This window comes from Adiantum capillus-veneris, chromosome 21 (genome assembly GCF_014529385.1).
Source record: "Adiantum capillus-veneris isolate H3 chromosome 21, ASM1452938v2, whole genome shotgun sequence".
NCBI lineage: Eukaryota > Viridiplantae > Streptophyta > Polypodiopsida > Polypodiales > Pteridaceae > Adiantum > Adiantum capillus-veneris.
Window position 1 is genome coordinate 104,203,439 of NC_140951.1, and position 17,162 is coordinate 104,220,600.

The following is a 17,162-nucleotide window of genomic DNA, read 5'->3' on the forward strand; positions in this document are numbered from 1 at the left end:
TGCTCGCCCGCCAGAGAGAGGGCTGTCCTCCTCCTACAGAGTGACCCTCGCGCTCAGCCCGAGAGAGAGAGAGAGAGAGAGAGAGAGAGAGAGAGAAATGAAATGAAATGTTATATTAACGTCTTCAAAAGGCCAAAATGACCTATGAGACCAATCAGTTACAAAATAGTGAATCTAATACCATGTCTGGGTACAAAAGAACTAGAAAAGAACTAGAAGTGGAACAAAATACTACTACTACTACTACAATCTAAAACTACGTGGGTGTAGCAGCTGATACAATAGGTACCCGGTAAACTGGATGTAACAGTGTGTGAAACAAAGATGGAAGAAATGGTGAGGATCCATCCTCATCTGCACTCTGGATGTCGAGAGAGTATGGCTCGAATCTTCTGTTGTAGTCTCCGTCGATGCTGTGTAGCTCCTCTCCTCAGTCGCGGTCGTCTGTATCTCTGTAGCTCCAATGCTCGGTCGATGAGAGTGCCAGTAGTGGTCGAATGAGTGTGGGACGAGCTCTGCAGTGGTGGCTGCTCCTCTGGCTGTCCCATATCTAGTGAAAAGAAATCTGTAATGTGTCTCTGGGACTGCCTCTCTCTAGCTCTCCCCAGTAAAGTGTCTCTACACCTGTGTAACTCAAGTAGATATAGTCCAAGACATCTCTGATCCTCATAACTCATGACCCTAGATAGAGGACCAAAACCCTCTCTGAATAAGCAGTGGAAACGCCCCCGTATCTCATAGAACACTGTGCAATGACATATGTAGTGCAACTCTGTCTCTGGCTCTCTCTGGCATAATCGGCATATCCTGCTGTCTGCTGGTATCCCTCTGAATCTACCAGTCTCAATCTCGAGCTGATGTGAGGATGTGCGTATCTAACCAATGGCACAACACAAACCATGAGACATATGTGTGTCCATGTAGCTGGGTCGAATCACAAACCCATCTCCTGTGAGGTGGAGAAGATGCTCTCTATAGAAAGCCATCTTCGTGCTCAACTCCTGAGGCGGCTCTATCCATGTCCTCCTGGTGTCGAGCTGCATCAGGTCCTGACGAATGAGTCTAGTGATCTCCACCCGTGTAAGAGATAGCGAGGGTGCCTGAAGAGAATACTGGAAAGGGGGCAACCTGTCCATGGTGAAGCCATGCGTCTGAAACCATGAAGTCATCTGTGCATACCAGCATGAAGTGTCCCCCTGTATAGCTAACTGTCTGGAAGACTCAAGGGCCAGTCTAGCATATCTATCTCTAGTAGTATCCCATAGGCTGTGCACAAAGGACACTGATCTGGTAAGCGCCTCAATCTCCATGGGGGGGGCAGCTAGCTCTGCTCGAATGATCGCGTGAGGTACGGAGGCCTTGGCTCTAATCAATCGGGAGATCATAGATACCAAGGGCCTCTCCATATGTCTCCAACCATCTTGGCCTACAGAAGGTCCCCATACCTGTACCCCATACATCATAGCTGAGGCTACTAAAGTATCAAAGAGCCATAACTTTGTCCGAGGTTCCTGGAACTGAACCTGCGAACACATCCTCTCCATCCTCTCCAAGCCTCCCAAGGCCGCATAAGCTCTGGTCAGTCTAGTCTCTGCTGCTCTCCCCAAAGAAAACCTCGGCCCAGTGAAGACTATCCCAAGGTAAGTGTATGCATCTGTATACTCCACAATCTCTTGACCATACGTGAAGGTCGGTGCCGATCTCCTGATCCACTGCGGTGTGGTGTTAAACACCATGACCTTGGTTTTACCAAGGTTTACAGACAATCCACTATCCTCTGCAAAACTGTGTAATGCATCCAACTGTCGCTGCATACCCTCTGGTGAGTCAGAGATCAAGACAGTATCATCAGCATATGACAACAATGGGATCCACGTCCCTGCCAGCTGGGCACCTCTATCACCCTCTCTGTCAATGTAATCAGACACCTCATCAACATACATACCAAATAGAGTAGGAGACAATGGGCAACCCTGTTTCACCCCGATAGTGGAGTGAACTAAGTCAGATATCCCCTCTGGGGTGCGTACATGTCCCATCACTGATCTGTATAAAGCCATAATCCCCCAAATCAACACTGTGGGCACCCCCATCTCCTGCAATCTGCGCATCAGTCGAGCTCTCGGTACCATGTCAAATGCTTTGCGGAAATCCACAAAGCTACAATAAATCCGTCTCCCATGTGACCTGCCCTCCTCAATGATAGCTCTGAGTGTCAGAATATGGTCAAGAGTGGAGAAACCCCTCCTGAAACCTGCCTGTCCCTTTGCCCGTACACCCTCACCCTCTGCCCAGTTACTCAACTGCTGCTCAATAATGGATGCATACAATCGTGCCAGTGTGTGTCCAACCATAATAGTGCGGTAATTTCCAGGCTCTGTAGGATCACCTGCCTTGAATATAGGCACAATAGTAGACAACCTCCAAGTCTCGGGTAATCCCTCACACATGGCACGATTGAACAACACTGCAAGAACCTCCATCAGCATATCCCTAGCATGTATAAAGTGCTCTGCTACTAGACCGTCATGATCGTAAGCCCTCCTGGTCCTCATCTTGTCAATGGCTCTCTTTACCATCTCAGTGGTAAAGAAGGTGCTCGTAGGTGGACATGGCTCTGTAGGATCTGGAAGGGGATCCTGCCCAGGAACCGTATATAATGATGTCGCATACTGGCCCCACACATTAGGAGAAGTAATAACTGGGGGAGGGGAGTGCTCATGGAAGAGTCGCCATGCCTCGCCTGAGTCTCTACTCAAGAACAACTGATACAAGTCTCGCTCCATCCGGGCCAGGTAAGCTCGTTTCTTCTTTCGCACAAGGCGCCGGAAAGCAATCCGCGACTGTCTGTAGGTGATGACTCCTAAATGAAGATCCCTCTGAAGCTGGGCTCTCATCTCTCTGCACTCCTCATCATACCAACTATTCTGGGGCATGCTCCCAGAATGTCGCCTCCGATCCGGTTGAGTGTGTGGGTATGCCTCTGATGCTGCATCATGTAGTGTCTCAGTCAGTAAAGTAGTGCACTCCTCTACTGAGAGGCCTGGAGCAACTGTGCATAGACGATCCCAGATCGCCTCTGTATAAACCGAGTCAGTCTCTGGTGTAAATGTATAACGGGTGTGTGACCTGCCTCCTGATTTCTAGGCTGTACTAAACTGAAAAGATACGGACAGTGTCAAGAGAGCATGATCCACTGCTACGCCCACTGGTCTGGCTCCCACTGTGAAATCCTGAATACAAGGAATAAAGCTCGGCTGTGTCATAACATAGTCCACTGTACTGGCCCCATGTCTGTGTGGAAAGCATGTGAAGCCTGCTGCTCCAGGAAACCGCTGTAAGCCATTAAGTATGGCTAGCCCATGTGTAGTCGTCATCTCCGTGAGGTATCTCTCATACTCAGTCTGCTCTCTGTCATGTGAGCATCTGTCAAACCCCAGCTCACCCACATCCAACTCTCTAAGCATCTCATCTGAAGTGTCGTAGAAGACTGTCTGACAGTTGCCCGTTCGAGCATTGAAGTCTCCTAGGAGGATGATATCACCATCCCTAGAAAACTCCCATATATCATCATCTAGAATTGAGAAAGGCGACTGCCCTCTGGATACAGCATATACTGACGTACTGGGGGGGCAGTAACATATAGCAATATATAGAAATCGACTTGTGCCAGCTCTCAGCCTCACCCACATGTATCTAGCCTGATCATCTCTCCGTACAATATGTAGTAGTGGCTGTAGCTCCTCCCTAAACAACACCGCTACTCCTCCTGAACCTCTACTCCCATGCTCAGATCTCGTGACTGTTCTGTGGGCTGTCTCCCATTTGTATCCCACCACATGTGGCAACAGTTGGCCAGGGGCCTGGTGAGTCTCTAAAAAGAAAACAATGTCCTTGTCTCTGAAACTATCCTCAAAGGCACCAACATCCAACCTCATAGACCCATTACAATTCCAAGTCGCCATCCTCAATGTGGTCCCATAGGTCTCGCACCGTCATGTAGAGCGCCGCTCTACAATCACCACCCGACCATCTCTGTAAAAGGCCATCTTCCCCTTCTCCCTTGCCGCTTGAATCTCGGGCATTACTTCTCTCATATGCGCAAGTTGTGAGAGAGTGAGGTCATCGCCTAAGAAAATACCTGTCTTCTTGAGAGTAGGTCTCTTCCTCAAGAATTCCTTCTTCTCTTCCAATGAAGGGAAGCGTAGTATGAGAGCTCTTTTCTTTGAAGATTCTCCGGGGCCCTCACTCTTCTTGCCCACTCTCCATGCCTTTGTGTGTGAAGGCTTCTCCACCCCCATCATTGATGTGAGGCTTGTGACCTCTTTTTCCACATTGTTTATGTCATTGAGGCTGGTTACCCTCACATGTAGAGCCCGCATCCTCCTTCTTTGTTCCTCTTCGAGGGTCATGTTGATAAGAGTGGGTGTACAAGGAGCTTCCTTACCTTTCCCTTTCTTGGCAACCTCAATCCATTTTTCGGCCTCCTCTACTTTCTTTTGCGTTTCGGATATGACCGCGGCCCATGACTTCTTCTCCTCATTGATATTGTCAATTTCTTCCCTCAAAGAGGACTGAAATTCCCCCTCTTCAAGCCCATTTTTTGACCGTGTTTCCAACACTTCTTTGTGGAGGTCCAAAATGCTATTCTCCAACGTGGCGATCTTGTTGAGAAGATGATCCTTCTCGTCCTTCCACCTCTTCTCCTTTTCTTCATTTTCTCGGAGGAAAACGGTCTTCGCATTTCTCCAATCTTCCATCTCTTTTCTCCATGCTTTCATTTCCAATTCAATGATGGAAATTCGTTTGGAGTGAAGCATATATTTGAGTTTGCTTGTTGCCATAGGTGAGGTTGGGGATGACATGAGAGAGAGAGAGAGAGAGAGAGAGAGAGAAGAGAGGATTGATGTTTCTAAAGTGCAGAAAATGCAGCAAACCCTAAAACGCAGATCTGTCCAACAACCCCAAAAAAAAAAAAGGTCGCGAACCCTAAAATACAACAGCAAACCCTAAACGAAAGCATGGTAAAGAGAGAGAGAGATGGCGTGATGAGAGAGAGAGAGAGAGAGAGAGCACTCATTTCAGGGAATCAGAGAGATGGCGTGATGAGAGAGAGAGAGAGAGAGAGAGAGAGAGAGAGTTTTACATGGCAGGTTCAGTGTTTGGAGACAGCTAGAACGCCAAACTGGAGAGTGTGTCTGAGTTGAGAGAGAGAAATGAAATGAAATGATATATTAACGTCTTCAAAAGGCCAAAATGACCTATAAGACCATCAGATACAAAGTGGTGAATCTAATACAATGTCTGAAGTACAAGTACAAAAAGTACTGAAAGTAAAAATGAAAACTGAAATGAAGTGTGAAATGTGAGATGTGAAAATGTAGAATAGGCCCTCAATGACAATCTGGGTGTCGTGCTAGAATGCCTCTGATCCTTTGCTGGAGTCTCCGTCGATGTAGTGTGCTCCTGTGTCTCGGTCGTGGTCGTCTCGATCTCTCAAGCTCAATCGCCCTGTCAAAAAGTGACCTATGAGACCAGAAAGTTACAATGTGGTGGATCTGATACAAAGTCAGAGTAACAAGATGACAAAATGACAAAATAAAATACTATGGAATCCTAAACTGCTAGGTGTGAGCTAAGAAGCTAGCTGGGATAGCTGTATCACAGGAGATCTAGCATTGGTCGTTGGCGGATCTCATCAATCTCCTCCATGGTTAGTAGTCTGACCGGGCGTCATGCATGCCTGGCCAGAGTGCTCCGAATCTTCTGGCGTAGCCTCCATCGATGCTGTGTAGTCCTCCGCAATCGTGGGCACCTGGATTTCCCCAGTTCAGTCGCTCGGTCGATCAGTGTGCCTCTGGTGTGAGACGAGGGGGAGCTCTGCTGTGGGGGTGGCTCTTGCGGCCATAGTTACCTGGAACGCGGAACGGGAACGGCGACGGGATCCCCGCGGAACGGGGGAACGGCTAGGGGTTCGGAACGGGAACAGCGCGGAACGGGAGGTATAAAAAACACCCAAATAGTGCATTTTTTAGCTTCTTGTGTTTAAATACAAGGAGTATTAGAGTGCTTTGACTCTAATACTCACAAAAACTCGTTTTGAAGACCATTCAATCTTGCTATGACTAGATGATGTGAGAGAGAGAGAGAGAGAGAGAGAGAGAGAGAGAGAGGGAGAGGGAGAGGGAGAGATTTGAGAGAGTGGGAGGGAGAGGAAGAGAGCTTGAAGGCTTAAAGCCTTGAGCCTTGAGAGAGTGAGTCTTGAGAGGGAGAGATCTTGAGAGTGTGAGAGGGAGAGAGCTTGAGCCTTGAGGATTAGCTTGTGGAGAGAAAGGGGCAGGGGGGTGCATTTTATGAGTCCTTGAGGCCTTGCACACTTCAAAAAGAAGCCCAAACATTTACTTCAATTTTTTCAATTTTTGCCAAATTTGTTTGTAGCCGTTGGCCGTTCCAGGGCATTCCGGAACGTTTTGGGGGCATTCGGAACGTTCCGGAACGGCCGTTCCGGTTTGCACTGGCCACCCGGAACGTCAAACGTTTCGGGACATTTCGGAATGTTCGGGAAGGGAACTGCCCCCCCGGAACGCCGGAACGGGGGCTAGGGGGCGTTCCCCAGTAACTATGCTTGCGGCTGTCCTGTGTCTGTTCTGAAGAAGTCTATGATCCGTCTTTGAGACTGGCTAGCCTTGCCACTCATCAGGCTGTCTTTGTGTCTGTGCAGCTCGAGCAAGAACAAACCCAGGCATCTCTGATCCTCATATCCCATGACTCTTGAGAGTGGTCCAAAACCCTCTCTGAACAAGCAATGGAAGCGGCCTCGTATCTCGTAGTAGACGGGGCAGCGGCATGTATAATGCAAATCTGTCTCAGGCTCCATGTCGCACAAGGGGCATGTCCTGGCCTCTGCTACTACTCCGCTGTATCTCCCAGTCTCAATCCGCAGTTGGTGAGAAGATGTGCGTAACTGGCCAATCGCACATCGTATCCCATGAGACAAGTGGGTGTCCATGTATCTGGGTCTCGTCACAAAACCATCCTCCGTAATATGGAGAAGGTGGTCTCTGTAGAAAGCCATCTTCGTGCCCAATTCCTGTGCTGGCTGTATCCATGTCCTCCGGGTGTCTAGCTGGGTCAGGTCTTGGCGGATGAGCTTGGTGATCTCTGACCGTGTAAGAGTGAGAGATGGTGCATCCAATGAGTATTGAAATGGTGGCAGCCTGTCTATGTTGAACCCATGCGCCTCAAACCATGATGTCATCTCCCCATACTAGCATGTTGTATCTCCTTGCATGGCTAACTATCGAGAGGACTCAAGTGCAATGCGAGCATATCTGTCTCTAGGAAGTTCCCATGTGCAGTTTATGAAGGACACTGATCTGGTGAGCGCCTCAACTACTAGTGGGGGGGCCGCTAGCTCTGCTCGGATAATGGCCCGTGGTACTGATGCATTGGCTCTAATGAGCCGCAAGATCATAGAGACAAGAGGTTTCTCCATGTTCCCCCATCCATCTGTGCGACCCGGTCTCCGGTGGTGATCTAACGAAGGTCCCCATATCTCAGCTCCATAGAGCAATGCTGAAGCCACCAAAGTGTCAAAGAGCCAGGGCTTCGTCCAGGGTTCGTGAAACTGAATCTGCGAACACATCTTCTCCAATCTACCCAATGCTGCGTGGGCTCTAGTCAGTCTGGTCTCTACTGCTCTTCTGAGTGAGAATGCAAGTCCGCTAAAAACCACTCCAAGGTAAGTGTAAGCATCTGTGTACTCTACAGTCTCCTAGCCATATGTGAATGTAAGTGCTGACCTCCTGATCCATTGTAACCTTGGTTTTACTAAGGTTGACAGACAAACCACTTTCGTGGGCGTTTAAACCTATGCAAAGCATCCAATTGAAATTGCATTCCCTCTAGGGAGTCGGAGATCAACACTATATCATCGGCATATAACAAAAGTGGAATCCATGTCCCTGCCAACTGTGCACCTCTATCACCATCGCTCTCAATGTAGTCAGAAACCTCATCCACATACATACCGAAAAGAGTAGGAGAGAGCGGGCAGTCCTGCTTCACCCCAATAGTGGAGCGAATCGGTGTAGAAACTCCCTCAGGGGTGCGTACATGCCCTGCTAATGATCTGTACAATGCCATGATCCCCAAATGAGCTCTATGGGTACTCCCATTTCTTGTAATCTGCGCATCAATCTAGCTCTCGGTATTGTGTCAAAAGCTTTGCGGAAATCCACAAAGCTACAATAGATCCGTCTCCCATGAGATCTGCCCTCCTCGATGATGGCCCTAAGTGTCAGGATATGGTCAAGAGTAGAGAAGCCTCTCCTGAACCCTGCCTGCCAGCTGCACGCATTCCTTCCCTCTCTGCCCATCTACTCAGTTGTTGCTCAAGAATGGATGCATATAACCGTGCTAGTGTGTGTCCAATCATGATAGTGCGATAATTCCCAGGCTCCATGGGGTCTCTTGACTTGAAGATAGGTACAATCGCAGATAGGCTCCAAGTGTCCGATAGACCCTCACACATGGCACGGCTAAACATAACTGCTAGAAGCTCTGCTAGCAGGTCTTTGGCATGCATGAAATGCTCAGCGACTAAGCCATCATGATCATATGCCCTTCCAGTCCTCATCTTGTCAATGGCTTTCTTCACCATCTCAGCGGTGAAAAAAGCACATGTGTGTGGGCATGGATCGGGGGGTTTGGGAAGAAGCGATTGTCCAGGTACTGTGTACAAAGATGATGCGTATTGACCCCAGGTCTCTGTGGAGGAAATAGCGGGGGGGGGGGGGGGGGAGGGGACTGCTCATGAAAGAGCCGCCACGCCTCACGCGAGTCCTCACTCAAGAATAGCTGGTATAGATCCTGCTCGAGTCGAGCCAAAAAGCCCTCTTCTTCCGTCGCACCAAGCGTCGGAAGTCAATCTGTGACTGTCTGGGAGTGACGTCCCCCAAAAGCACCTCCCTTTGAAGTCTAGCTCTAGTCTGGCGGCACTCCTCATCGTACCAGCTGTTCTGAGGCATGCTCCCTGATTGGCGTCTCTGCTCAGGCTGGGTGTGTGGGTATGCCTCTGCTGCTACATCGTGTAATGTCTGTGTCAGTATAGTAGTTAGCTCCTCCAGAGGTCGCCTCGGGTCCTCAGTGCATAGGCGTCTGTAGATCCCATCCATGTATATAGAATCTGTCTCCCGTGTGAAGGTATAGCGAGTAGGGGCTGCTACCCGTGGCCTGTGTGCTACACTGAACTAGAAGGAGATGGTCATCGACACCAGAGCATGATCCACTGCCACTCCGACCGGTCTGGGCCCAACTGTGAGATCCTGGATACTAGAGATGAGATTCGGCTGTGCCATGACATAGTCCACTGTGCTGGCTCCATGTCTCTGTGGGAAGCATGTAAAACCTCCTGCAGCAGGAAATCTCTGTAGACCATTCAAGATGGCCAATCCATGTGCAGTGCCCATGTCTATCAGGTGTCGCCCATACTCAGTATATTCCACATCGTGTGATAGTCTGGACAGGCCCGTCTCTACAACATCTAGCTCTCTCAACATCTCCTCTGAAGTATCATAAAACACTGTCTGGTGATGGGCAGTCCTAGCATTGAAGTCCCCTAGAATGATAATGTCACCATCTCTAGAGAACTCCCATATGTCATCATCCAAAATAGAAAAAGGGGACTGTCCTCTGGGTGATGCATAGACTGATGTACTCGGGGGAAAGTAGCAAATAGCAATGTAAAGATATCTGTCTCTCTCTGCTTTCAGTCTCACCCACATGTACCTAGCCTGCTCATCCCTACGGGTTATATGTATCAATGGTTGCAGATCTTCTCTAAATAACACTGCCACTCCCCCCGAGCCCCGTCCTCTGTGCTCTGAGCGTGTCTCATGTCTGTAGGCTGTCTCCCACCTGTATCCACTGATGTGAGGCATGGATTGCCCGGGGGCCTGGTGTGTCTTAGAGTAAAAGATGATGTCTCTTCCAGTAAAGCTATCCTCAAAAGCACCCACATCAAGACGCATAGATCCATTACAGTTCCAGGCAGCCACTTTGAGTGTGGTCCCATAAGTCTCGCACCGTCATGTGGAGCGTCGTTCTAGTATTACTACTCTTCCATCTCGGTAAAAGGCAATCTTGCCTTTTCCCCTTGCCGCTCTAATCTCCGGCATCACTTCCTACATATGAGCGATCTGCGAGAGGGTGAGATCATCCCCGAGAAAGATGCCCGTCTCTTTAAGAGTTGGTCTTTTCTTCAAAGAAGGACTTCTTCGCTTCCATGAAGGGAAACCGGAGGATGAGTGCTCTTTCTTTTGAGGTTTCCCCGCTGCTTCCATTTTTCTTTATGTTGCCCACTCTCCATGCTCTTGTGTGCCTCAGCTCATGAACCCCCATTGAGGCCATGAGTTCTTTTACCTCTTTGTCCACATTGCTTTTGTCTTTAAGACCGTAAATTCTCACATGTAACGCGCGCACCCGTCTTCTTTGCTCCTCCTCTAGTGTCTGATTAATGATAGTGGGTGTGGACGTGGTCGTTATCTCCTTGCCTTTGCCTTTCTTGGCCACCTTGATCCATTTCTCGGCTTCATCCGCCTTCTGTTGAGTTTTGGTAAGAACATCCACCCAAGAAGTCGTCATCTCTTTGTGTTGCTCTTCTCCCTCTTTAATGGCCCGTACTTGCTCCTTGATCGTGTTGATTTCTTCGAACACTGAGGGTTGCAGTTCGCCCTCTTCCAGTGTGTTTCTTGATCGTGCTTCGGGAAGGTCTTTCTTGAGTGACGCAATCTCTTCATCCTGAGTCGTCACTCGGTCTTCCAGCGTATTTATCTTGCTCTCTTGGATCAGCACGCGTCCTTCAAGCATGTTTATTGTGCCCAAGAGATTACGGTTCATCTTGGTAATGGTCTCCGTCATTTCCTCTTTGCACTTTTGAATGGCATCCTCTAGGGGGTCGGCTTTATCGTTCTGCTTCCTCATGCTTGATCGCCGTCTGACAAAGAGCCACTAAGCTCACGTGGAGTGGTAGCTGGGTGGGTGGGGGAACGCGAAGAGGTATGGCAAGGGAGGGGCAGCGATAGAGTACGGACGAGAGAGAGAGAGAGAGAGAGAGAGAGAAAGAGAAAATGGGAAAACGCGATAGAGTACGGGCGAGAGAGAGAGAGAGAGAGGGGGGGGGGGGGGGGGGGGACAGCGCGCGGGGTAGGAGAGAGAGAGAAATGAAATGTTATATTAACGTCTTCAAAAGGCCAAAATGACCTATGAGACCAATCAGTTACAAAATAGTGAATCTAATACCATGTCTGGGTACAAAAGAACTAGAAAAGAACTAGAAGTGGAACAAAATACTACTACTACTACTACAATCTAAAACTACGTGGGTGTAGCAGCTGATACAATAGGTACCCGGTAAACTGGATGTAACAGTGTGTGAAACAAAGATGGAAGAAATGGTGAGGATCCATCCTCATCTGCACTCTGGATGGAGAGAGAGAGAGAGAGAGAGAGAGAGAGAGGACTATATTAATGTCTCTAAAGGCCAATGTGGTCACTGGTCTTATGAGACCAAAACATACAAGATAATTTTATCTCTTCTTAGAGAAATAAAGAATAGACCTAAAGTTAAAGTCTAATGACTGTCTATCTAAGAAATATATCCACACTCCAAAACATACAAGATATCACAAAAATCTGCGCTCTCAATGCCACGTCACCCTCCTCAAAAGATGAATCTCTATGTGGTTGAGATGATATGGCATCCTCCTCCCATGGTCCTCTAAAATGATGTGTGGTCCTCCAAACAGTGTTGGGTATCTGGCTCATATGTCCCTGTAGTGCACATATCTGCCTACAAAATCTGCCTTCCTCTCAGCCTAATGCACACCGTTATCGAGTCTGGCCTTAAAGAGGTATGCCTGCTACACAATGTTACGTGAAGGTGATGAGATCCAAAGCTGTTCCCATGACCAGTCTCAAGCTGTGTGGTAAATTGCTATCAATGGGTCTTTGAATCAAGGCATCGTGTGTCCTCGTCAAGTAATGCTCTCAGTAGCAAGGTATCTTCAGTGACCAGGGTCGTGTGGGCATCAGCCACATCCTCCTCAATACTCTCATCTTACTTTGCAGGATTTTGAATAGCTTCACTCTGAGAACTCTCATCTACTTTGCAGGATTTTGAATAGATGATGCAGCCACCTCTCATCACTTCAGACTTGCTACGTCGGTTGGGCATGACGACTCTTTCTTTTGATAAACCAGATGGCAGACAGATGATAGTGCAATCTATGGTACATGACTAGATTGTTGAATACTGGGGTTTGTATGCACACTCTGCATCTAGTCAGAGAGCTGTGACTGTGGATTCTGGAATCAGATTTCTGGTGGTCCATAGAAGACTAGGCATTTTTAGTTGGACTATAGAGTTCCCCTAATAGTCAAGGCAATTCTTCAAGCAAACCTCTCTGGAATGTGAAAGTGTTGGATGGCACCTGCTGACACTCTTGACTTACGGGCACCCCCACCTGCCAGGTTTTACCTTCAAGCAGTCCTTCAAGCAAACCATATACTCTGGCATGTGTAAGTGTTGGATGGCACCTGCTGGCACTCTTGACTAACGGGCACCCTCAACTCTTAGATTTTACCTTTTCCCATTTTGTATTCCCCGTCTGGATCAATGTTATCTATTGAAGGCAAGGCGATATGAACTTTTGTGTGTAAATATTGAATAGGGGTGAATTTAGGAAATCCAGATATTTGATCATGGTCCTCTTTGGTGAGGAGCATACTAAGATATTGTAATTGCTTCATGTTAATCATCAAATACCTTTCCCAGAATGCTTTCAAACAAGTAAATCCCCCCTCTAGATCAGCAAGTTCAATTGGATCCTGATGTGGCTTGGTATCCCTTTTTCCCTTTTGTTTTTCAGGTTCAAGCAAAGCTGAAAGAATTCTCTTGCAGAAATATTATTCAGAGACACTGTAAGTATAGTCGAAGGCGGCTGGATTGAAATTTTATTGATGTGAATCTATTTGCAGATTTGTAAAATATCAGATTACTGTGTTTTAATCGAGGCGACTGTGGTTTTTTCAAAACTGGGCTGGCCAAACATTGTTCTGATTTTGAGGAAAGTTCTTGTTTACATGGAGCCTGTCTATTTTGGGCTTTTTTGGAAACCCTTTCCATTAAATAATGAAGAGTGGCTCTTTTTATGACCCTCGGTATATGTTTGAACGAGTCAACTTGAATAATGACAATAAAAAAGTTATCACTTGATTTGGGATCAACATACTTGCATCTATGTGGAGCTGCTTTTTTTTCATATTAAAAGAGTTGATGTTTTGTTAACGTATCAAAATAACATACAACACCCCAAAGTCACGTCATCGATCTATAAAATATTTTTCTGACTGTTCCAGCATCAGGTAACCTGCCCTGAGTTGAACTGAACATTTCGTCATAACATTGGCAGTCTTTTTTTCCAAAGCTTCCTAAGGTTCCACGAGCATTGAGAAGGGATTGAACCCTACACCTCACACTCGATCTCACAAGCAAAAGAATGTAGACAAATCCATATCAAGTAGGAATAACATGCATATCACACCACAACCTACTCTCAGTGCACATTGGTTTCTTCAGCTTGGAGATAGATTTGTACTAAGTGTCTCAATAGTTGCTGATTTAGCATGTGAAAAACGAAATTAACAGCTAAAAACAGACTCTCTTTCTGAATTAAAACGGCTGTAATGGATGGTCCAACCTGCCTAGTTTCACCAGTTCTGTAGAGTACATCAAAATTGACACCACAATTTGAGAAACATGAATTTCTTTCATCATCATTTTGCAATCCCAGCAACTCATCCTGTTAGCATCAAGCAAGCAAATAACATAAGTGAATATACTGTCGCTAGAAGGTGGCCCACATGTAACTTTGAAGTATAGTTTCATTCAAAGGTGATCCATGCTAACTTTGAAGGCATACCTGAAGATTCCAAAAATGTGAGCCGACAAAGTTGGCATAGCCTCCAACTTGGATAGATATAATCTCCTTCATAGCTCAAAACCTGCAACAAGGACAGGAATCACTGTTAACTAGATATAATGCGAAATCCAATCTTGAGCTGCATTTACCCACCATACAAGTCCCTTTATGAATCCACCAAATTTACCTGAAAAGGAAACACAACATAAAATAATTATGGTGATCATTCAAACATCAATAATGATGTAACATTAAGTTCATTATGTATTGTATCGACCCCTCCCACAAACCTTTTCTTTACTCAAAGGAGAATTCTACACAATACCACAGGCAACACAATACCAAACTTCTACATCAATCCAAGCGATAAAAGCATTGCAAAAAAGTCATCATCGATGACGATGGTCCACACTCTTTGCTCCTCTCTACCCACGTTCTCTTCCATATACTTGCCATTGTCTTCCAAGCAAGAGAGCACAATCTTTGTGAACACATCGCCCAAGACAGTGCTACACCAGCAGTTTGAACAAAGTCTTCACAATGATGCTTCTTGACTGGCCAAATTCTTCTCTTTTATGGTGATGACAAAGTCTGTGATTGCAAAGGCAGATGAGAAACCTCTACATGATCTTACCCGAAGACAATTTCTGGAAAGAAAACAAAAACATAAAGTCAGAGAATTAGCAAGCTGTTGGACTGGTTTTGATGAAAAACAACCATGTCAATAATAGAGTACAAGTGGGGAGAGTTAGAGAGAGAAATGAAATGAAACGAAATGTTATATTAACGTCTTCAAAAGGCCAAAATGACCTATGAGACCAGAGCATTACAATGTGGTGAATCTGATACAAAGTCAGAGTAACAAATGGAATGACAAAATGATAAAATCATAAAATAAAAGTATTATGGGATCCTGAACTGGTAGGCGTGAACTAAACAGCTAGCTGGGGTAGCTAGAGATCCAGCATCGGTCGCTGGCGGATCTCATCAATCTCCTCCATGGACAGTAGTCTGACCGGGTGTCGTGCATGTCGGGCCAAAGTGATCCGAATCCTCTGATATAGCCTCCGTCGATGCTGTGTAGTCCTCCGCAGTCGTGGGCGTCTCGATCTCCCCAGCTCAGTCGCTCGATCGATCAGTGTGCCTCTGGTGTGAGGCAACAAGACCTGCTGTGGTAGTAGCTCCTCTGGGTGTCCACTGTCAGCTCTAAAGAAGTCTGTGATGTGTCTCTGAGACTGGCTAGCCTCTCCTCTCATCAGGCTCTCTCTATGGCTGCGCAGCTCGAGCAAAATCAAACCCAGACATCTCTGATCCTCGTACCTCATGACTTTGGAGATAACTCTGTCTCAGGCTCCATGTCACACAAGGTGCATGTCCTGGCCTCTGCTGGCACTCCGCTATATCTCCCAATCTCGATCCGCAGCTAGTGTGGAGATGTGCGTATCTGGCCAATAGCACACCGTATCCCATAAGACAAGTGGGTGTCCATGTATCTGGGCCTCGTCACAAAACCGTCCGCCGTAAGCTGGAGAAGATGCTCTCTGTAGAAAGCCATCTTCATGCCCAGCTCCTGTGCTGGCTGTACCTATGTCCTTTTGGTGTCTAGCTGAGTCAAGTCCTGGCAGATGAGCCTCGTGGTCTCGGACTATGTGAGAGTCAGAGAAGGTGCATCTAGTGAGTACTGGAAGGGGGGCAATCTGTCTATACTGAACCAACGTGCCTGGAACCATGACGTCATCTCCCCATACCAACATGTTGTGTCTCCCTGCCTGGCTAATTGTCGAGAGGACTTGAGTGCAAGGTGGACGTATCTGTCTCAAGGAAGTTCCCACAAGCGGTGTATGAAGGAAACAGATCTGGTGAGCGCCTCAACTACTAGTGGGGGGACAGTTAGCTCTGCTCGGATAATGGCACGTGGTACTGAAGCCTTGGCTCTAATGAGCCGCGAGATCATGGAGACCAAAGGCTTCTCCATGTCCCCCCATCCATCAATGCGACATGTTCTCCCGTGATGATCCAGTGAAGGCCCCCATATCTCAGCTCCATAGAGCAATGCAGAAGCCACCAAAGTGTCAAAGAGTCACAGCTTCATCCGAGGTTCCTGAAACTGAACCTATGAACACATCCTCTCCAGTCTCCCCAATGCCGAATGGGCTCTGGTCAATCTAGTCTTTGCTGCTCTCCTCAAAGAAAATGTTGGTCCACTAAAAACCATCCCAAGGTAAGTGTAAGCATCTGTATATTCCACTGTCTCCTGGCCATATGTGAATGCGGGCGCTGACCTCCTGATCCATTGTGGGGTCGTATTAAATACCATGACCTTGGTTTTACCAAGGTTAACAGACAAGCCACTCTCATGGGCAAACCTATGCAAAGCATCCAAGTGACATTGCATCCCCTCCGGAGATCAACACAATATCATCAACATATTACAATAGTGGAATCCATGTCCCTGCCAGCGGTGCACCTCTATCACCATCTCTCTCAATTTAGTCTGAAACCTCATCCACATACATACCAAATAGAGTAGGAGAGAGCAGGCAGCCCTGCTTCACCCCAATAGTGGAGTGAACCGGTGTAGATAGACCCTCTGAGGTGCGTACATGCCCTACTATTGATCTGTACACTGCCATGATCCCCCAAATGAGCTCTGTGGGTACTCCCATCTCCTGTAATTTGCCCATCAATCTAGCATTGGGTACTCTGTCATATGCTTTGCGAAAGTCCACAAAGCTACAATAGATCCGTCTCCCATGGGATCTGCCCTCCTCGATGATGGCCTTGAGTGTCAAGATATGGTCAAGAGTAGAAAAACCTCTCCTGAACCCTGCCTGCCCAACAGCACGCATTCCCTCCCTCTCTGCCCATCTACTCAGCTGCTGCTCAAGAATGGATGTGTACAACCTTGCCAATGTGTGTCCAATCATGATAGTGCGATAATTTCCAGGCTCCATAGGGTCTCCTGACTTGAAGATAGGTACAATCGTAGATAGGCTCCAAGTATCAGGCAAGCCCTCACACATGGCACGGTTAAACATAACTGCTAGAATCTCTGCTGGTAGTTCTCTGGCATGAATGAAATGCTCAGCCACTAAGCCATCATGATCATATGCTCTCCCAGTCCTCATCCTGTCAATGGCCTTCTTCACCATCTCAACGGTGAAAAAAACACGTGTGTGT

General features: G+C 47.3%; 1 protein-coding gene across 9 annotated transcripts in view; it reads right to left on the bottom strand.

Annotated features, from left to right (window-relative positions):
• The window catches only part of LOC147431462 (uncharacterized), a 69,462-nt gene that overhangs the window by 14,039 nt on the left and 38,261 nt on the right, over positions 1–17,162 (bottom strand). For 5 of the 9 annotated variants that reach the window (XM_086494058.1, XM_086494057.1, XM_086494050.1 and 2 more), the window contains exons 2-5: positions 14,273–14,629; positions 14,136–14,169; positions 13,983–14,064; positions 13,761–13,862 (exon numbers count right to left, since the gene is read on the bottom strand). In XM_086494058.1, coding sequence (XP_086350184.1) covers positions 13,761–13,862; positions 13,983–14,054 — 174 coding nt within the window. In that variant the 5' untranslated portion in view covers positions 14,055–14,064; positions 14,136–14,169; positions 14,273–14,629. The remainder of the gene's footprint in view (positions 1–13,760; positions 13,863–13,982; positions 14,065–14,135; positions 14,170–14,272; positions 14,630–17,162) is intronic. The other 4 variants (XM_086494055.1, XM_086494056.1, XM_086494051.1 and 1 more) reach the window with 3 other exon arrangements.